Source organism: Camelus ferus, chromosome 20 (genome assembly GCF_009834535.1).
Source record: "Camelus ferus isolate YT-003-E chromosome 20, BCGSAC_Cfer_1.0, whole genome shotgun sequence".
Taxonomy (NCBI): Eukaryota; Metazoa; Chordata; class Mammalia; order Artiodactyla; family Camelidae; genus Camelus; species Camelus ferus.
In genome coordinates, this window is record NC_045715.1 from 7,853,204 (window position 1) to 7,875,710 (window position 22,507).

Here is a 22,507-nt window from a genome sequence, read left to right on the forward strand (position 1 = left end):
CACATCTTTCAAACCCTTGACACTGGAGTTTTAAAAATGACATAATCAAGAAACTAAGTCTTTAGGAATAGCGGTGTTTTTGGATGCAAAGGCTGCTGAGTTCCATTCTTCTCCTGGTGATGGGAACTGGTCTGAGAAAGGTGACTTGAATCTATGTGCAATGTCCTTTCACTTATTAAACACATTTTTTAAGTCCCCTCTGCCATACTCTGACTTACTGGTAACAACTCATAGTGTTAATATTTTACCCTCTCTACATTTATAGCTATCATTCCTCTTTCATTCCTGCTCCCCAGTTTGCTCAGCTCTTGGCAGGCTCTTGCATCCATAGCCTCCACCTGCAAGCTCCTTCCCATCCTTTTTCCTGAGCCCCGAGGCAGCTGTGTCAGCACTTAAGTTACAATAGGCTGGGACTTCGGAATGTCACAGTGTTCGTGTCGACATGCTCCGATGCCAAGCTGTGCTGCTGGAACCCTGGGCACTGGCTCTGGGCATCCTTTGCTGCCATTCATACCAGTTTTATACTCAGAGGCATCCCCAGGAGCCAGTAGCTTCCTACATGAGCTAGCGAAGGTGCAGTCAGGAGATCAGCACCTTTCAATGACAAGAAATGTGACAAGTTTTTTTTTTAAACATTTTTTGTTGATTTATAATTATTTTACAATGTTGTGTCAAATTCCAGTGTAGAGCACAATTTTTCAGTTATACATGAATATGTATATATTTATTGTCACATTTTTTTTCTCTGTGAGCTACCATAAGATCTTGTATATATTTCTCTGTGCTATACAGTATAATCTTGTTTATCTATTCTACATTTTGAAATCCCATCTGTCCCTCCCACCCCCTGCCCCCTTGACAACTACAAGTTTGTATTCTATGTCTATGAGTCTGTTTCTGTTTTGTATTTATGGCTTATTTTTTTTTAGACTCCACATATGAGTGATCTCATATGGTATTTTTCTTTCTCTTTCTGGCTTACTTCACTTAGAATGACATTCTCCAGGAGCACCCATGTTGCTGCAAATGGCGTTATGTTGTCTGTTTTTATGGCTGAATAGTATTCCATTGTATAAATAGACCACATCTTCTTTATCCAGTCATCTGCTGATGGACATTTAGGCTGTTTCCAAGTCTTGGCTATTGTAAATAGTGCTGCCATGAACATTGGAGTGCAGGTATCATTTTGAAGTAGGGTTCCTTCTGGATATAGGCCCAGGAATGGGATTCCTGGGTCATATGGTAAGTCTATTCCTAGTCTTTTGAGGAATCTCCATACTGTTTTCCATGGTGGCTGCACCAAACTGCATTCCCACCAGCAGTGTAGGAGGGTTCCCTTTTCTCCACAGCCTCTCCAGCGTTTGTCATTTGTGGATTTTTGAATGATGGCCATTCTGACTGGTGTGAGGTAAATGAAACTGACGAAGGCTTGATCTCCAGAATATATAAGCAGCTCATATGACTTAATAAGTAAAAAACAAACAACCCAATCCAAAAATGGGCCAAAGACCTAAACAAGCAATTCTCCAAGGAAGAAATACAAATGATCAATAGGCACATAAAAATATGTTCAATATCACTAATTATCAGAGAAATGCAAATCGAAATGTGACAAGTTTTGATGGAGCAGGGATGGGATGAGAAGGAACAAGCCTTAAATATAGGACATTACTGGGTAGGGGGAGCCTCCTAGGGCCCTGTCACACCTGCAGTTGGGTGGCACAGAGCAATTAGGCCTCTTAAAGGCCCTGGGCACCCACATTTTGATAGAAAAGCCTAGAGAAACAGCATTGCAGACAAACCACAGCTTTTATAGACTTTGTCCAAGGTTGGCTCTAAACATACTTACTGGTTGGCCATACATATGTAAAGACTTCCAGGCCCACTGTGACACCCTGCATATTTCTTTGGTCTAATTTTAGGCTACAGTTTCTATGTGTCTCCTTCCAGGAAAAAAGCATGGTGTTTAGGGACACACATTTTCGAATCTGACCTTAAACTAGTTACTGAATCTGTCTTGAACTTCAGCTCCCTCAGTTGTAAAATGGGACAACAGATAGTACACATGTCATAGAAGTACCGCTCTGAGGACTAAGATAAGTGTGTGTAAAGGGCTTAGTCCTTAGCTCAGGAGAGCTTCCAGTGAGCATTAGCTATGACTGTCACCATTAGCCTTGTGATTGTCATCCCTTGTCTCATTGGTGGCCTGGAGTGAAGTGGGGTGAGGCAAGGTTGTGGGATGTCCACAGCGTCAGGTGCCCAGATGCACTCTGGCCTGTGGCCTGCAGGCAGATGGAGTGTGATAGCAAGGCCATTCCCATGGCTGCCCCACGGCTCCCTCCCCAGCCCACAGCTAGTGCCTACGCTCCTAACCATTGCCACCTCGGAGCCCTAGCAATATTCTGGGATTAATATTGTTCTTTTCACCCAGAGGTCACTTCAAGAGGCCACAGCTGTCTGCCCAGTATAGCTGCCTGCCTCTCAGTCCGCCTTCACTCGGCCACAGCCAGGAGGATCCAACTTGTACTAGGAACCATTAGCAGTCCCATTATACTGGCCATTGATCTAACAAATTTTATTATCCCTGCTCACAGTCAGCAACTTCTGTTCTTTACATTAATGACCATTTGGAACAGAATTCTTGTGGAATAGTGTAGTGTGTTTGCATTAGGAGCGGATGAGTTCACAGTGATTAATGCTTTTACAACAAATAACTCAGGAATGCATGACTGGTTACCTCTTCTAGGAGCCTGCCCTTTGCAAGTGACATTCAATTGGATTTCCAAATGAATTCTCCCTGATGGCTTCTGAGAAGTTTACTTCAGTGATGTCATTAGTGATGGGCCATATACTGTGGCTTAATACCAGCTAAAAGACCTTTAAAAGAATCACTTCTTCTTTTTTTTTTTTTTTTGATCAGGGCTTGGGGTGGGAATGAGAAAAGGAGGAAGGCTACATTCTGTGAGCTTTCTAAACATGGAGCTACTGTGAAGAGTCAGGTGGGACTCAGTAAACCTCCTGGTATTTCACCTTATGTTGATATAAATTGTATAACCTTTGTCAGGCAGCACGTATTTTTTTAAAAAGAAAAAAAATTTAGTAAGAAAAATCAAATATGCTTTCTGCTTCCAAAAAACTCTAATAATTAGGCTGGGATTGACACAAATTAGAATGCTGCCAAAAATTACTGAAAACAGTGACTCACTCTGTATTTCAATTAACAGTTTCTCAGTTTCCCTTATAAACAGTGAAGCTGACAAAAATTAATTATCTCAAAGAGGGTAAAATATTTCTTTCCAAAGTAAACAAAACATCATAGGCTGAAACAATAGTATGTGTAAATAGAGGGGATGGAAGGAAACTATCTTTCCTTGTCAATTAAGCCATCACTTTGTTTGATTTTTCTTTAAATACCTCATTCCAAAGCACTGGTTAAAAGGACAGTGTTGTTCTTTTCCCATCCTTTTTACAAATTACTCCTTTTCCTCTTGTCCTCAGTGTGATGCCTACTTTCATCTGAATGTCTAGGAGACAGAACTATAAACATGAAAGATTGATTTAAGTATTAGTATAATCATTGCACTTTAGATTCCTTGGTTGCAAAATAGCCTTGTAAATAAGTGTTAAAATTTACCAGCCCATAGAGAATTCCTACAAGGTTACATGAGTGGCGACATGGAAAGTAATGAGCACTTATTTTTACTTGTCTCATACCAGTAGATAAGTAGTTTCTATAAACAGCTTCCCTGTGTCTGAAGCTAAACTTATGATGGGATGCATTTGCCCGACTTGAGAAAGAGGCAAGCTTCAATCACTGAGATAACCCAAGGAGCCAGTAGTTCTTCATCCTTGTCATACAGGCTCCAAAGACTGACTCCAGAAGGCAAGGATGGTCACACTTCTCTCTCTAAGATTCTTGGGGGTCCAAGAGCAGCTAATTTTCTCCAGTGAAAGAAATTTAGAGGCTACTTTTTAAAAATCAGATGATAACATTTAAAAATAATCTCCCTGCCTCTTTCCTCTGTTTCATTTCCTTATTGCACTACCTCTTGTGTTGAGTTGCCCAAGATAAATAGGCCAGCTTCTACCTTTTGACTGGTCATTAAGAGGCTTTCTCCTTCATATACTGTTTCTACTAATGAGCTTATAGAACACTGTCCACTTCAAAGTTGCTTGTCTTCTCCTCCCTTCCTCTGTTCAAGCAACACTTGGATCCGAGAATTAATTCCTTAACATTGGTTCTTCCCAAACAGGTTCTTTTCCCCAAGTCTCTAAGATAATGTCTTTGGTTTGTTTATGGTGCTAATCGATAGATATTTTAAAATGAAGTTTTAGTATACCAGCAAGTTTTCTTGCTGTCTTAATGTCTGGGTACATTAAGGAGTATACTTTTGCTTACTATATATTAAATATATCATTTAAAATTTTTATTTAAAAAATGAAAGCCTTCACAAAATCTCCTTAGGGCAAACACATGGTCAAAACATCAATTAAAACTTAAACATAAATACAACAACAGACATTAAATGGAGGCAAAACAAACCTTAACAGAATGCCACTACACTCAGGCTTGTTATTACACTGCTGGATCATATTCCTTGAGCTTGAAAACTACACACAGTAAAACCACGCAGTAATCATTGTTTTGTAAATCCTAGTAGGGCGATCTCTGGTTTTGATAATACTCATTTGCCAGCTAAAAAATTTTACCTCACTCCTCACCAACTTCCCTCACTGCACTTTCTGCCTCTAACTCCTGCAGTTTGGTTCAGTGGTGATCGTCTTTCTGGGAATATTTTATATCCAAAAGCAGGCACCATCTGTATTCTCTGTGGCCTCTGTGTTATTCAAGGTGCAATTCTGCTTTAAGTCAATCTAATATATGGTAATCTGGCTATGTAGACATACACTATATTGCTTACATTTCTAGGGGACTGATTTTTTTTCACTCTTCCACCTGCACCACCTGCAGGAATCTTTTTTCATCTCAAATACTAGAGTTTGGAAGATAATTGGATTTGTAAAAATTCCCTTTTCTACTTTCTAGGAACTCAAGTGCACAGAGAAGACACTACTATAATTAAAGAGTCAATGTTCAAATGCCTGGGGATGAGGGATTGGGAAGATAAACCACCACAGGAAAGAGCCAAAGTCTTCTCTTTGATCTCCGTAGTCTACTTAGGTGGGCTGACACAGCCCGGTTAGGTACAAATTCAGAGAACAGAAGTTAAAAACCAATAGTCTTATTTACTGTGGGAAAGTAGTAATGATTGCAATTTACTCTGATATGCACCAGAAGTAAGATGAATTGTTGGACGGATAGATGCACAGACTTGTGATAAAGCAAATACAGTGAACTATTAATAGCAGAACCTGAGTGGCAGGTAATACAGGTGGCCACTGTAAAATTCTTTCAATTGTGCTTTATGTCTGAAAATTTGCCTAAAAAAATATTGAGAGAAATGTGAATAATCTTTACTGACCTGAAAAGAGAAATGAATGCTCCATTGAGCCGATAAAGAAAACCCATGGCATTATTTATGAACTTGTATGTGAATTGAACAGGTGGTTAAATGATAACTTCCTTAACCTTCTAAGGGGAGTTTCTAAGTGATTTTTACTTACTACACTGTTGTCCTTTTGGTTAATATGTAGTTTAGCCAGCATTTCAAAGCATCATTCTTCTAGGAAGCTAGTCAGCTTTGGTGGTGTCCAGCTTGGTGAAGAAGTAGCCATTTACATTCTAGCCAGTTGAGACTAAGTCAAAAGAAAGATCTGGGATCTTAAGACCCTACAGTGAGGAATAAATCTGCCTCTTCCCGTCCTGTTCTCCTCCCCTCTCTCCCTGCTTCTCTAAAGCACTCGAATCCCTTCCTCTAGTATAACTCTCTCCAGCACTAATAACACCCTAGACACCAGTTATAATCAGTGGCTCATTCCTTTCCTTCTCGTATCCGAACTTGATTCACTTTCCCCCTCAGGTACTTCCCATAGCTGCCTGTTCTTTTATCTTCCCCAGCATTACCTCCATAGCTTTTTCCTATTTTGGTATTTACTCAACATTGCAATCAGATCAACCTTCACAAAACAAATTTCAAGTTACTATTCCCCCCCAAAACCTTCTGTGGCTCCCTTTTGACTCAGTCTACTATCTACTCATGTGATCTCACCTTTCTCCCATTTCCCACAGTATCTCAACATGCTTCCTCCCTTCAGCTCAATCCGTTCTCTTCATTGTGTTTCATTCTGTTTGCCTGCCTATAATTCCTCCCTCTTTTCATTTACCTAACTTTCCTTTAATTCTTCTCTCCCAGCCAGATCTGCACACTTTTGAGATGCCTTCCAGCCAAAAGCACACACATTGACATGAGAAGATGTGAAAGAAATCAGGACCCAGGAGAACTCTGAAACAGGAACGTGCCAGCCAGAGGTTTGCAGGGCTGCTGCTTAAATTCCAGTTTAGCAATTCTTTTCCAGACAACCAGAGTGAAAAGAGAGATTGAATGTGTACAGTTCCTTTTTTTAGGGAAAATTAAGTTTTTCCACTAGTAATTAGACCTCAAAGAAATTCCTGCCATTGCATTTAATTTAGAGAACACTAAATAACAGTAGACAGTGCTCTCAACAGTGTCCTTATAACAAGACATTTCAGAGATCTAAGTTCCATAAAATGATAAAGTCTGATAAAATTTGAAGGCAAAATAGTAAAACACAATCTATTGAAGGGGATTCTGCCTGTATGGAGATAATATTTTATAATCATGTAAGCTTCTGATGATCAGAGCAGTAGGGAGACTCCAAAAATACCATTTCCCCCATGGGTGGTATTGTTTGTTTTTGTTCCAATTGTGAGTCAGACAATAGCCAGCGTTTTATTCTGTTCAGAGCCGAGAGTGTAGGTGTTATACACTGTTGATGATACAGAGATCTAAATGCTTGGAGGAATTCAGAGTCGGTGATGTTGACATTCTTTTATTGTAAATAAGAAGCCTGACCAAGGGAACCACCCTGTCTCTCGGAGCTGAATGCACAGCCCTCTCTGCAATCTCTGGGGCCTGTGTCACATGCATGACACACCCATGTCACATCCTGCCTTTGCATGAGATGCTCACTCTCTCCTGTCCTTCCAGGCTCTTTTGATTTGCACTAGATGCTTCAGTGCTTAATTACATTTAGTTTTAATTTTTCTAGTCTCAATTTCATGTATTTTTCTTTTCTATTCTCAATTAGATTGTAAACAATTTGAGATCAAAGCTCTCATTTCCTATTTTTCCAGGACTCCTCTCCACCCTCTGATTAATGAATACTTTTTGACTGATTTTCTTCATTTGAACCTATGTGTTACAAAATAGAATTAAGCCTTTAATATGGCCTGCAAAGTCCCTTGTAGTCTGGTTACCTGTCCTATCTTACTTCCACACCATGCTGCCTGCTCCTACAACCTTCACCCTGTCCTTACTCCCAGATTACTTTGCTCTCCACCCACAGTTCCCTCTCTCACATCACTGATACAGTGCACACTTACGCCTCCCTTCCTTGAGCCCCCTCCACCTTCTTCTTACTTTACAGGACTCAGCGTAGACATCACTGCCTCCTGGCAGGTGCCCGGGCTGCCACCATTTCATCTCTAGTTCCTAACACAGCGCTTAACTCTCTGGCCAATTAATTTCTGTGGCATTAATGAATGAATCAGTGCAACAGTGGAGTGGAGCAGAAGAGGAAGAAGAGTTCTTTCACATAGCCTTGGGAGACAGTCAGCATCCTGGAGTGACAGGATAACAGCTGCAGGCCAGACTCAACTGGCATTATCAGGCTGTGCCAGTGGTTAGCAGGGCCGCAGTGTCAATCCCACTTCAGGCTAGTCACCTTTACCCTTAGCCATAGCTGTAGATGGCACCGCAAATCCTGAAAATGGGTGTTGTGAGTCACAGGGAAACCTGTGAGAAAATGAGACTCTTGAGAACAGCCTCATGGCAACATCCCGGCAACTAAACTGTAGACTTGCTAAAGGGATGTCACCACCCTGCAGCCCTGCAGGAGTAAGCAGGAAGTTAGGAAACAGTTGGCCAGTGAAGGCTTTTCTTTGTTTGGGACCCATTGGCCTATGGCCCTCCATTCTGAGATTGGGCCAGATTGAAACTCCTCAAGTTTTGCTCAATATCTTCTTTGTATATCCTCCTTTATATCAATCTGTAATCCATCCTTCCATGCTTCTGCGCCTGGCTCCACAGAGCACACACATGAAGACTTGTTTTTAAGACATAGACAGATGGGCAGCTCTCTGGAAAGCTGCTCCAAGTTGGAGGAAAGAGACTGTTCTTTTCAAGAAAGAGAAAGTTTTGGAAGCATAGGGATTTGCTTTTACTTTAGAGCCACCATCTCTCAGGGCACCATCCGTTCCTCTCAGATACCTCATCTTGATTTCAATAAAGGATTCAGAACGTGTAGGCAGCTGGTTTCCCTAGGAGAGAACAGTGATTCAGGAAAGCACCCTATAAGCATACGCACCAGGGCATACGTTCTAGACTCTTCATGTGACTGATCCCGTGGTGGGCCAGTTTCCACACTTTCTTCTTCCTGCCTCTGGCCTTCCCTTGCTGACCCATCAGGATATTATTCCTAAAGGGATTCACCAGCTGTTCTGCAAGAATGGCGGTTGCTCACTGGAGATTTTCCCAAATGCATTTAGCCTGTATGTTAGTTTGTATGAGGGGCATATGAGCTCCCTGTAGGGGTCTTCCCAGTAGGGGAGAAGATGGCTGGGAGTGGGGCCTAGAAGTAAAAGAAACGGAAAAGTTTTCTCGGAAAATGCCCTCATTTGATGTCCATCAAATATCTCATGAGAAGCAGTTATGTTTCAGCACTCCAAGCAATTAAAAGGTCTTTAAGATATGGTCTTGGAACGCAAAGAAAAAATTAATGAATTTCAACTTATATATATTGTAACTCTACAGGTTACATGCTAGGCTAGTTCTAAAGCATTATGTAGTGGGGGCTCTGAAAGTGTTAGGCAGCAGTAGGCAGCACTGGGTTGAGCCCTTGGAGTCCACAGTGGAAGAGAACAAGTTCTTGTTTACCACAAAGACCTGCTTCTCCTTTGTGCACTAGGTGAAAATCCTTCCCACCGAAGAGACTCAAGAGCTCTCTTCAGCAGCTTTTGTGGCATCCCAAACTTTGTCGTCTCATCTCATTGAATGCTACTTAAGCTGTGCTTGGTTATTTCAAAATAAAAGTAAATTATAATTTTCTTTTATTAACAGCAGGTAACTATAATCACAGACTACTTTTGAAATTATGAACAATTATTTTTCTTTCTGAGAATCAAAAAGTGAAACAGAATGAAAACAAAAGGGCTGCCTGTAGGATATCAAACTGAAGAAGTCCTATAGGATGGTAGATGCACAAGTTTGGTGCTCAGAAGAGAAATCTAGCTGGAGATGGAGATTTAGGAGCCATCGGAGTGCAGAACGTTTTTTTAGTGTCAGTAGGTGAGAGGACCCAAAGAGAGTGTTTGAGTGAGAAGAATGATAAAGGATCTAGAAGTAAACACTGTGGAACAGCAATAGCTAAGCCAGGGTTTCTCAATCTCTGAACTACTAATGTTGAAGAATAGATAATTCTTTGTTGTGGAGGGCTGCCTCTGCAGTGTAGGATGGGTGGCAGCATCCTTGGCTTCTACTCACTAGATGCCAGCAGCCCCTACCTGCCCCCAGTTGTGACAGTCAAAACTATCTCCAGATATTTCCATGTGTCCTCTGGAGAACAAAATGAATCCCATTTGCGAATCCTTGATTTAAGTGATGCGCAAAAGAAGAGCATCTTTCAAAGGTAGTTGACGAGATGTGGTCACAAAGTCTGGAGGTAAGGTAAAAGAGGAAAGAGGATATTTTGAGAAAAATATGTAATCACATGTGTCAGAGGTCAAGGAAAGGTATTAAGATGTGAACACCAGTGCCCCTGGTTTTGAGTCAAGAACATGTGGTGAGCACAGAGCTTGCTCTCGTGTCTCAAATTACTCCTTCTTCCTTCTAGGCTGACTCCCATGTTCCTTGTCCAGTCTCCTGTATCTTTGGGTTTCAACCTCCTGTTCATAGTATTTTTAGACTTGCACCTTGGAGTCCCTGGGCTCTGGGAGAAAGTTAACACTGAGATATCTCCATGACTGCCATTGCCATCTGTCCCACAATCTCTAAGAGTGGGTGGAAATCTGGACAAGTTTGTAAGTGTAAAATTTGGGAACCTACATGTGAGACAAATTGATGACAAGTCTGCTTGCTCAGTGAACCCTTTACACTCCTGGGAATGCAAACCTGGGGCATTGAGAAGTCTTCCTGTTGCCCAGAAATGTGGCTTACTTCCTTAACGTGGTCTTAGGAAAAATAAAACAAAATTTCTCAAAAGGTCACAAAATTCCCTCTCACCAGAGAATAGTACACAGCATGCAGCACAATATAAGATAATACAAATTTGTGCTTAATTGTTGCATTGCCTGGTATGGAAGGTAGGCAGTGTGGTCACCTCCAGAGATCACTTTATGATCAAGAGCCTTTTCTTAATTGCTGGAAAACAGTAAGGGCCTCCTCTCCAGGGACAGCTGCCAGGATTAGAAAGGAGAACACGCCACCAAACTGATCTATAATCACAATTTAGTATTATTAAATAGCAAACTGTGGAATAAGCCTTAGGGAACAGGGCTCTTGTCCCTAATAAAGGGATGAACAAAAAGGATGATTTAATCATTAGTTCTCCACTTTTGCTTATGCCTACCCCTTTATAATGAGTATTTTAGAAACTGCATTTTCCTCTCAAGTGTATCCTGACCTTCCCATACTGCCTCCCCACCCCCACCATATCTGACTACATGGAATGGTAACTGGAATTGCTCAATTAGGGGTTGGTTGCAGTAATTTAGAGATGTGTGCCTTCAAGAACACTGGAAATGCTTCCAGGGGGTGAAGGGAGGTAACTTAATCCTGCACAAACTTAATCCTTCCACCATAAACCACTTCTGTATTCATGTATTTGAATCTATGTCCTACCAGGTCCTGTCCCATGCTTTTCTCCACTAGAGCAGCTTCTGACCGTGGATTCGAATTTTTGTCAGTTTTTTTTTTTTCCTATTCATTATTTCCTCGTCTACTGTTGCAGAAGTCATAAAGTCCATTTCTGTGTGCTTATTCTAGACATCGTAACATGCTTATTTAACTTGGTTACAGCTAACGTAAGTCATTATTTCTAACCCCTCCCCACCAGCAATCCAGGGGGCTTTAGAATGCCTTAATTCCAGTCAGCCCTCTCCCAACTTACATTCTGTTTTCATCCAGGATTTTAATTCATTCTTGTTAAAAATCACCATAAACTGAACAAATTGCTTGCCATTGCTTTTGGTACCTCATCCCTCCCTTTTGAGATCATTTTCCTTCTTCCTAAAGTACAGCCTTTAGCATTTCCCATTACTGAGGGTCTGTGGGTGATAATGTCTGTTTTAGTGTGTCTGAAAATGACTTTATTTTGTCCCTGTTTCAGAAAATACTTTCAGAGAGTAAATAGGGTGGCAGTCTTTTTCTTCAGTACTTTGAAGTTGTTATACCACTTCTCTTGGCTTCTATGTTGCTATAGAGAAATCAGCTATCAGTCTAACAGTAGTTTCTTTTTGGGAAATCAATTTTATTAACCTGGCTGCTTCTAGGATCTTTTTGTTTAAGGTGTCTGTGATGTCATACAAATGGCTATATGTCTCCCCTGTGTCCTGTGTGTCATTTTGGGGGCACTTTTTTTTATTTTTGTTTTTTATTTGTTTCGGGGGAAGGTAATTAGGTTTACTTATTTATTATTATTATTTTTCATTTAATGGAGGCACTGAGGATCAAACCCATGACCTCATGCATGCCAAGCATGTGTTCTACCACTGAGCTATACCCTCCCCGCTTTTGGCACTTCTTGAATTTGAAGATTAATTTTTCATATATTCCAAGAAAGAATCACTGCTCCTTTCTTCAAATATTGCCTAAACCTCACTCTGTTTCTCAGCTCTTCTGTTTTATTTTACCTTTGGGGAATTTCCTTTTTTTTTTTTTTTTGTCAGTAAGTTAAACATTTAAAAATATTTTATTCAACATTTTGCATGTCTTGTAATGTTTGTATGTTTGTTTGTTTTAGGCTACTGTTGCTTTCTGTAGCCAGAAACGAAAGTCACTCAGGACCTTGTTTCCTTTAGATGGATAACTTTCTCCTCATGTTAAGAGTTGTGGGCATGATTTGGAAGGATGCAGGAATTTATGTTATCAGCCAGGATCCCATCAGGAACACAGAAACCCATTGAAGGATTCCAAGGATGAAGGTTTTAGAAGCTTTGGCAGCTGTTAGAGAGGGTAGGGCAATAAAAGTCAGGGAAACTTCTGCTAGAAGGGGGTGATTCGGGGGAGCTGGCCAAGAAGCAGTGGCAAATCTCAAGTCTCCAGGGGCTGCCTCCCTTGAACTCTGCTGCTCGTAGTAAAGCCTGTGATTCCTGGGTGCTTGTCCAGCAACTAATGCTAACCTCATGTTTGCAATCTTCCCACACATCTGTTCTCAGCTGCCACTAGGAAAAACTGCTTCCTCACTTTCATGTCTCAAGAGAGTGCCTCTCATCGGCTGACTCTCACCTGGAACCATATGGAGAAAGGAATTCTAGGAGCTGTATGTTGGTTCGGCATATCCCCTGTTACACAGAGAATAGAGAAGGGGTGTTGGTGATTCCAAGCTGACAACACGTGGCAGAGGTTGTTACATATCACTGACGGCACTTTATGTTGCACACATGTTATTTTATTTGCTCTTAATAACATCATTGAGAATTAAGAACAGTAAACACACCTATTTTAAGGAACCAATACCCAGAGTAGGTCTATTAGCTTTTCTAAAACCACGAAGCAAGACAATAGCAGAAATGGGGCCAGAATTGACGTTTCCTGGTTCTTAAGTCAGTTATTTTCATGGAATCAAAAATGAGCTCTTAGAAAACAGCTGAGATCAATCATTTTTACAACTGAGACACAGAGATAAGAAATTTTGCTTCCCCTCATCCCAGTCTAATTTTGAGGGATCCAGTTCCAATACCTTTCTTCATAATAATTTATCCCTTCCAACTTTTTAGCCCAAGAAAAACCTTAACAGATGTGAAAGGACATTTGTGAAGATAGAATATGGTTCACCAGATAGTCCATTTCCTGGTGACCTGTACCTGGAGATGTCTTGGACTGTCTGAACCATGCTGTAAAAGTCACCACCTCAAAAAAAACCCCACTAAGATCAAGTGTCATTATCATTGGATATGCAACTTAATATTCCAGTTGTCAAATATCATTCAACAAATATTAAGCACTTTTTTTTGCTAGGCTTACAATTTCTGTGATCATTATGATATTTTAATGCCACTAACTCTGACATTATTAGGTTAGCAAAGTATTTTAAAATATCTCAGAAAAAAGTATGCATATTAATTAAAATGTTCCCACATATAAGCCTTAAACTAAACTCCCTGGGTTGATTGGTGACAAAAGACTTTTATTAAATACTATTTGATAAGTTTAGTATCTCTGCCAATCATTGCTACAAAAGAATATTTATTGTCAAGTATGAATTGGGTAAGAAGGGAAATATCACTGTATTGTTGTCTGTTAGTCATAAGTGCTAAGACAATAGCAAAAACAGCACTTCCAAGCAATGGCTTTGCCCTCTTGCCCTTGATCAGCAGGCTTGTTTCTAACATCAGCTTTTTATTCTGTTTTTGAACATTCATAATTAGATAGCTGGTTCTTTGAGTGAATCAGTGTAGTGTGCGCCAACATGTCTATAGATCTTTGTGTTAGTGGAGGTAATCTTTAATGGCATCTGGGCCCTTTTACATGTCACTCTGTTGTTAAAAGACTGCAAGTATATACTAAGCGATTAGTGTAGAATCACTGAGCACAGGAGCAAGATCTTCACTTTTTACTCACATTCTCACAGACTCTGGCAGTCACCCCAGTCTCCCACAGCTCAGTGTTGTGAGCTCCATAGAGAAAGAGCTCTTTCTTGTTCCCATGTTCTCGCTCTTCAGCTTTGCTCTAAGTATAAACTTTTAGAGAAAATAGATGATCTAGTGAATACATGAAGGTGATGGGAACAGGACGAAGCTGGTATGTAAGTAAGACTGGTAGGAGGTTGGAAGAGTTGGTGAGATTTAGGAAGCAGTTGGCAAAGCAAGTACCAGTATATAAATGAATGTGCCCAGTGGATTGGGAGATGGGAATGAAGGGCAGGGCTGAGGATTCAAAACTTAAGATAGGAAGTGAGAGCTAGGAATCCATGTGATGGTGGGTAATATGTGGGCTAGTGGAATGACCATCAAGTAGACTAGATAATGTCCTGCAGAAATCATCTGCTGGCTGGTAATCCAAGGACCTGGAGGTGAGAGTGAGATAAGGACTTGGACAAACTGAAATTCCCAGTTAGGCACAAGTGATTGCTTTATAGGCAGAGAAGATAAAGAGACCAGGGAAAGAGTTGTGGGGGCTGGTTGAGAGCCTGTCAGCAGCTCCCTGTTCCAGGTCAGGACTCTGCAGCTGTTGGTGTCTGTCTGTGGGGTTATGAAGCAACTAGAAGTGTGAAAGTGGCTTTTCTGTGATGGCTCTCTAATCAGGAAGGGGATGTCCACTCGAATCTGACAGAGAAGGCTATCTCGCCCACCTCTAGGTTGCTCTTGGGCATTTTCACTTCTGTTCTGAGATCATGGGACTTTAGCTCTTCCTTATCCGCTTAGATTTTATTTACTTCTTTTGGTATTTCGAGAGTTTTAGGATCTCTGTTGTGAGTTTCTACATTCTGGTTATTCTCCAGTGCAAAGTTATTCTTTCCCTTGGTCATGTTACACATGGTTGCCATGCAAGTGGGGATTAATTACATCAGAGGGGAGACCTGCTAGCAAACCCTCAAGGGCACCGAATGATTTCAGTTATTCAAATTCCCAGTAACTTCTTAGGAGACATGTAAAATTTTTTTGATTGATTATTGAAAACCTTTGACTTTGATTTTGAAATAGGGATATATTTTCTGCTGTTTTCTTCTATTTAAAAAAGAATCCATTGGTAGAGCATCACTGGATAATGAAACTGTAAAAGCAAGCTACTCTTCAGCACACATTGGAAGTTCTCTGAATTGGGATTAAAAAAAAAAAGAAACAATTTCACCATTTTGGTTCCTGTTCTCAGGAGATGAAGAAAGCAGGTGCTATGATTGCTTGGTTCTAAGTTATATAAAACCTTAAGTGGACTGGTAATCCTTTGGCAGTTCATTATCAGAATCTCCTCTATTTACCTTAAGACTTCCTGAGGGGCAGGATGGCTTTATTGTCCTTACTCAGCTAACTCTGCTTCCTAATCCCAGTTTAGCTTCTGATTTCACTGCTGAGTTTTAACTTCTCAGTGTTTCCCAAGTAAATGCCTTAGAGAGTCTAACCTGCCTTAGATTAGGAAGTGAATGGAATGAATAAAGTGTTTTAAAACAAGAGGACAACTCATAAATAACACTGTAGTGATTAACCTTGAAAAAAAAAAATCCAAGTAAATATCAGGGTTTGGTGAATGATTCTATTTTCATTCTTTCTCAGGAACTTTAGAACAATGCCCTGAAAAGGGATCGTTGGTGTGCTACACCATTGATGCATCCAGTCATTGGCTTAACTAGGGCAGCTCTTCCCTCCCTCACATGACAGGTTATTTGCTAACACCATTTTCTGGTCATTGTTGGCAGTCATATTTTCTCTTTCTAATGTGGACTTGGTCTAGAGTAGAAAATTGCCAGAGAAGATTTTAGAATTTACAACAGAGTTGAGAAAGGAGGAAGAGGCCACGAATCAAGGAATGTAGACAGACTGTAGGTGGAAAAGATAATGAAACTTTTCTTATAGATCTTCCAGAGGGAGTAATGCTCTGCTGATACATTGATTTTTATCCCACAAGACCTATTTTGAACTTCTGACCTCTAGACCTATAAGATAATAAATTTGTGTTGTTTTAAGCCAGTAAGTTTGTGTTACAACAGCATCAGGAAACTAATACTATTCCCAAGGCTCTACCTTCCCCCACCACTTCATCAAAGTGTTTTTGTACTAGAGAGTTTAATATTGCCGAATTCAATGGAAATTTTTAACTCAACTCATCTTACAATGTTGTTCTTACTTGACCTCTCAGCAGCTTTTGACATGAAATACTTCCCCTTTCTTGAAACATTTTTATACTTGACTTGCAGGAGACTTAAACTGCATTGGATTTCCTCCTAATTCATTGGCACCTCCTTCTTAACCCCTTTTGTTGAATTCTGCTGCTTTTTCTCCCCAGCCCTGAAAGTTGGAATGTTCTAAGGCTTAGTCCTGGGCTATCTCCTCTAACCATCCTTACTCCCTAGGTGTTCTTATTTAACTTTAAAAACAGTATTTACAGTGAAGATAACCAAATTTATGTCAACAACCCAAAAATTTCCCCTAAACTTATATGTCCAACTGCCTATTCTGCATGGAAACTTTGTGTCTAATAGGCATCTCAAATATGTCCAAATGAAACAGTTTTCCCCTCCACAATCCTTGGACCTCCCCTAGCACCTCTATACCCCTCCCTGTGTTTTAGGCTAATGATCTTATCTCTCTCTCTCTCTCTTTTTTTTTCTTTTTTGCCACAATTTAGTGAATCCTGATGGCTCTATATTCAAGATCTGAACTGAACACAAGCACGTCAAGTCCACTGCCATGCCCTTAGTCCAAGCCTCCAAAGGATCTCACTTACCAGCCTCTGCGTGACATGGGCCAGAGTGCTGCTGTATCAGCAGAACATACTCTGGCTAATGTCTTACATCATATAGAAATAGAAGTACATGGGAGGCAGAGTCCCCCACAGGAACCCTGACTAGGTCCTTCTTTCTTTTCAGACATGGACTTTACGAGAGGAGGGGGTTGTTTTTGTTTTTTAGCTGTCATAAATGTTCTTCCAGTGATGCTACAGAACACAGCCTCTACTTTTAGCAAGTTAAAAGGCTGGGTGGGAATAGGTCTGTGAATAGGTGTAACTATAAATTTCTTGAGATTAGAAACCATACCTCATATTTCTCTTGTCACCCCCATGAATAATTCTTGATTTTTGTCTCTTATTTGAACTCAACATTAGAACTCATCCGGAGGCCCACTTTTCAAGTATATGCTCAGTATGTCATGAGGTTTTAACCTGAGGCCCATAAATGGAATTTTGAGGGTCCATAAACCTTCTAAAATTGTACGCAAACTTTATGGGCACTTGTTTTTTTCTGTAGGAAATGGTTCATAGATTTCTTCAGATTCACAAGGAGGTCTATTTCCTAAAAGCTGAAAACCACTGTGCTATTGAGAGATGTGTAGATTGTGGGTCTCCTCTGCCCAGAAGTACTGGGATGAGGAACCAGGAAAGCATGAGTGAGAGATTTGTAATGTTTGAGGGCAAAGGGCAGCCATCTGGTGCTGATGTGCACACAGGTGACCTCCTTTAGTCATCAGGACTCACCTACCTTCTACCTAGTAGCCTGACAATTTCCCAGCAAGCTTACAGGTATGAGAGAAAAATCTGAGACTGGGCCTGAATTTAGTGGTGGACAACATCTTGCATGCTATGCATGAAGAAGAAATTGGAAGGTTTAGAGTTTCACTCCCTCGATACTCTGACTCCCCAGCATGCTCTTATAGAGGGCTCAAAGGCCTTCCAGATTGTTCAGTCATGACCCACATGTCAGTCACAGTCAGGCGAGGACACGAGGGACATACAGCCCTCCTTCTATGTCGTTCATTGGGCAGTAATCACATACTGCTGCATGACCACCTATGCCAATGTCTTGTATTAGTATTAACCAATGTTTTGATTATTTCAACTTTGCGCATGTATACTAGGTTCAACCAGATTTAAGGGTGCCAGAAGTCAAAACCCTTGTCAAATATTGATCCTGGTGTTACCCACATAGTAGGTACTTAATAATTATTTTTTCAAGTGAATAAATGACAACACATTAAATAACTAAGTAGCTGTATTTAGTATTTGCTCCAATTTAAAGATTCAGGGTAAGACTTGTCTCTTAAGAGCAGATGGTTTTAAAATTTCCATGAATATAAACAAAGCCTTTTCAGTTCTAAAACTCTGTGATCATGGATTGAGTGTCTTACATGATAATAACTATCTGTGCAGTCCTTTATAGTTTATAAGGTGCTTGTATACATATGCTCAATAATCATGTACTATTTTCAAATGTAGAGGGGGTTCTCATGTCTATTGCACCCCTCCTTTGGGGCATTCTGAACAATTCAGGTTGATTTCTGGAGAAATAAGATTTCCAGCTCTCTTCAGGTTAGGATCTGATATCTTCCTCGGTTACTGAGTCCTTTTCCTGCTATTTAAATCTGTCTGCTCTGGTTCTATCTTTAGTAGTCATTTAGATAATACCTGAGGAGTTAATGTTTTCCTGGCAAAACCTGGAGGAATACTTTGCTGTTCTTTTTCTTTGTTCATGAAGACTGGAGAACTGCTTAGCAATGAAACAGTCAGGTTAATCTACTTTGAATAAGTCAGTCTGTCTATGGTCGATGCAAATATTTCACCGATGTTACTATTTGGTTTGAATACAAAGCAAGGATAGAAAAATGTCCATTAGAGATGATAGTGATCTTTGAATGGTGTAAACTGCAGTGGCAAGTCTTTAATGGGTTAGAAGGGTTGGGCAGGGAGGAGTTGAAAGACTTGATGACTCATGAAGGTTTTAGAACTACACTGTGCCAAAGGGGAGAGAGGTGTTTCTTAATTTGACATACTACTCATAAAACCCAGGGCAGCATTACAAATGGGAATAGGGAGAGTAGTCCAAAGCTAAGACTAGAATAGGAAAACATAAGGACTGTTGTGACATGAAAGAACCTTTCAGGAAAGCATGACTGTGGCTTTGTACAGCAAGAATTCTTATATTGTGAAAGAGAAAAAGGAACATTACAGGAAATGTTTCCTTTTAAAAGCAGGTCCCCTTGGGGGCATCTAGTACCAAGTGTCCTGTCTGACCGCCCATCATCACTTTGGCTGCCACTTTGGTTTGCGAGTATTTACTCATTTGAGTTGTCATGGAAAGACACAGTTAAAATGTAGAAAGTGTTAGTAAATTAACCCAATAACAACCATTTCCATATACTTTTATACTAGTATTTAAGATGTTAACAGAGAGCATTCCTTGAGGTAATAGACCAGGAGTATTTAATAGCGAGAAAAGAAAATGTCCAGATTAAGGGACACAATTTGGGAGAGAGGGATGTGATGCAGTCATGAGGACACTGGATTTGCAGCAGACACCAAAAGCAAACGTGGAAGTTTGGGGAATAACCATACTGGGAACACCCAATGATGGTTTTGCTGATGCCAACATTTTCCCCAGAAATGGTTCTGTTGGGAGTTTCTCCAATGAAATTAACAGAATCATGGAAGAATCTGGGTCTGACCCAAGGCAGGTTGCTTCCTCTTCTTATCTCTTTTTCACCATTGTCCCACCTCCTTTGACCCTGGCCCCTTGTCTCTAAGAGATTCAGGTTATTTGATTGACCAAAAGACAAGAATAGGGTCAAAAGAAACCCCTAGATTGTAAAGGCACACAAATATTTTATGTTCTCTGTTGTATAGTTTCTGCCTTGCTTATTAGCTCTTGGCTATGATGTACATTATCTAGCTGTCTGCTTCCAAAATTACCAAAAATTCATATGTGACTGTTCAGCAAGGTCACAAACGCTAGGCATCACCATTATAACTATTTGGAAGAAAACTACTTCCAGATGGAAAATGGAACCCCAAAGAGATAGGAAGTTTGTAATAGCTGTAGGAAGACTACTAGATGAACTCACAAAGCCTTGAAAAGGTGTTTGTTGTATGTGTTTGGCTCCAAATAAAAGACACTTTCAGTACTCTGCCTTTTTATTTTAGCAACATCTAGCTTGATCAGTTGTCCCAAATTACTTCATTTTCTGAAGTATAGTTTTGGCTTATTAGCATACAGATGGGGAGTCTGGATTTTTTTTTAAGTGAGAATTCTCACTTCGCTGTGTTAATCAAGTGAAATGACATCCTTTTGATTGCCTGATTAATTATGAAACCAGATCGAACAACAAATTCTGTACTTTATATAAGGCAAGGAAGAGCTTTGAATGTAAATCCTAACTGTCCCACTTATGAGTTCAGTGGCTCCAGGCAAACCACTTAACCTTTCTGAGCTTTTATCTTTTTAATTTGGAAAAATCAGGGTTGTAGTTGTTGTCTAAGTTAGGTTGTGTGAGTTAAATTGGCTCATATTTGAGGAACATGCTTAATACAGTGTGAAGTGCCATAAAAAGGTCAGAAAATTCCCTATGTATGGGTCTCAGATTAATGTTAATTGGAAATTGGGAAAGTGATGAGGTGATCTGGTAAAAAGAGGGTAGTAGGAGGGTTCTCTGAGAAAGGGACTTATTTAATACATAGTTTTTGTTCTGAACTCTAGATCAGAACTTATATACCTTAGTTAATAATCAGTACCTCACTGAACACATATTTAAAATGAAAGTATGTTTTTCTGGGGGGAGGGCATGTGGTGGAGCAAAATTAGTGGACTGAGCTGCTTTTCCAAATTGGTAATTGTGTGTTTTAAGACAATGGAAAAGTTGGGAGTAGAAGAAAGTCTGTAAACCTGAGGAGCCTTGATTTGCCGCTCCCTTGTGATTTCCCCCTGGTTTTTAAATGTCATTTGCTTCACAGACTCTCAGACCTACTTCTGAAGTCCTGACTAATGTGGAAATACATTGGTAAATATTGAGAAGCTGAGCAAGTACTTTGAATGTAGTGCCAGTAACTCAGACCCCCTCCTTTATCCAAGACCTAGACAACCTTGCTCCAACTCTGCTTGTTCAAGTCACTGTTAGTGGTATTCAGGTATAGCGATCCAAGTATCTCAGAACGGGTTCTGTTTACTCTTTGGCCCCTCAAAAGTAAATGCATGAATAAAGGAACCAAATGGGAACATATTCATAGGAATATGTAAACCATTTGTGATAAATAGTCCTGATCAAGCATTAGCTAAGAGGCTACTTCTCAGCTATGAGATATGCTTTGGACATTTAGGTGGGTTTTGTTTTTTTTTTTAATCTAATTGACATATAGAGTATGAGTTTCAGGTGTACAACGTAATGATTTGGTATTTGTATATATTGTGAAATGATTACCACAAAAAGTCTAGTTAATATCCAGGGTGGATTATTTTTAAAGCTTGCTTGATTCCATTCCTAGATCAAAATTTCATTCCACGCTGTTTGGTGAAGTTGCTTCTCTTTCAGGACTGCAGCCTCCAAGAAGTTGCCTGCCCTTATGGTTTCATGTCTTTTGAATGACTTCATAAGCAACCAGCCAGATAGTCTTGCCTGGACATCTGGTCTGTTCTCAGTGATTCCAATTACAGCACCACTTTTTCTTCATTTTGTATTCTCAGTGTGCTCTTTAAATAAATAGCGACAGGATGGAGACAGGGTAGTGAATGGGATGTGAGGGGTTAAGGAGAAGTTTGGAAACATAAATAAGGCACTTTGGAGTTCTCAGTATAGAGGCTATTACCTTTCTATAGTCACTAAATTTTTCTCTCACTCACCAGTGCATGATTCAACCATACTGGAAAGATATCATCCAGGGCCTTAGGGTACACGAGTTCTCGATCATAGAGAAAGAGGCTCCAGAATGACAGAAATACAAACTGGAAAATAGAACACAAAAATAGCATCATTAGGTTTATTTTCAATCAGTGGTTTTTAAGATAATCAAGGAAACATAGCAAAATAAAAAGATAACAGCCTTAAGAACACCTTATATATACATTATAGAAATGTAAAATGAAGGAAAAAAACTATTGTAAAAGCACAACATCCAGTCTCTCTGGGGATTCCAAAGAGGGATCACTTATTTGTCATCGGGGCAGGCAGAGAAAATATAGATAAACAGGATTCGTAGACCATTAGGTCATTTCATTTTAACCAATGACTTCTCTCCTCCCTAAGCTTTCACCAGGAGTGCTGTGAGCAGCCAAATGGAGTGGCTTGAGTCTTACACTTTCCATACCCACTCTCTAAATAGGCGTGGCAAGGGGAAGCAGGAAGGCTGGGGGAGAGAAGTGAAAGGTGTCCAGGATAATTCACAACCTACTTAACTGAGAGTTGTATCTCTTTATTGCTCAGAATTTTGGATTGATTCCCATCCTCTTGTACCCCTTGGCTGTCTTTTCAAAATGTCTGTCTTCTATGCTACAAAGTCAAAGTCAAGATAGAAATAACTATTAATCTTTTGATCTTCCTATCTTCTTAAATTCCAAAGGCACAATTTCTAAGCTTTAAAAAAATGAGTAAACTCCATTGTTATAAAAACTTGGCCTTTAGAAGATTTATGGGCACGGAGGAGGAGGCATCCTGAAAAGTAAGGCTGGAATGCCA

At 40.1% G+C, this 22,507-nt stretch overlaps 1 protein-coding gene across 3 annotated transcripts in view; it reads right to left on the minus strand.

Moving 5' to 3' along the window:
• Positions 1-22,507, minus strand: part of ADTRP (androgen dependent TFPI regulating protein) — a 64,369-nt gene that overhangs the window by 24,211 nt on the left and 17,651 nt on the right. For all 3 annotated transcript variants that reach the window (XM_032462502.1, XM_032462500.1, XM_032462501.1), the window contains one exon: positions 21,676-21,777. In XM_032462502.1, the coding sequence (XP_032318393.1) occupies positions 21,676-21,777 (102 nt within the window). The remainder of the gene's footprint in view (positions 1-21,675; positions 21,778-22,507) is intronic.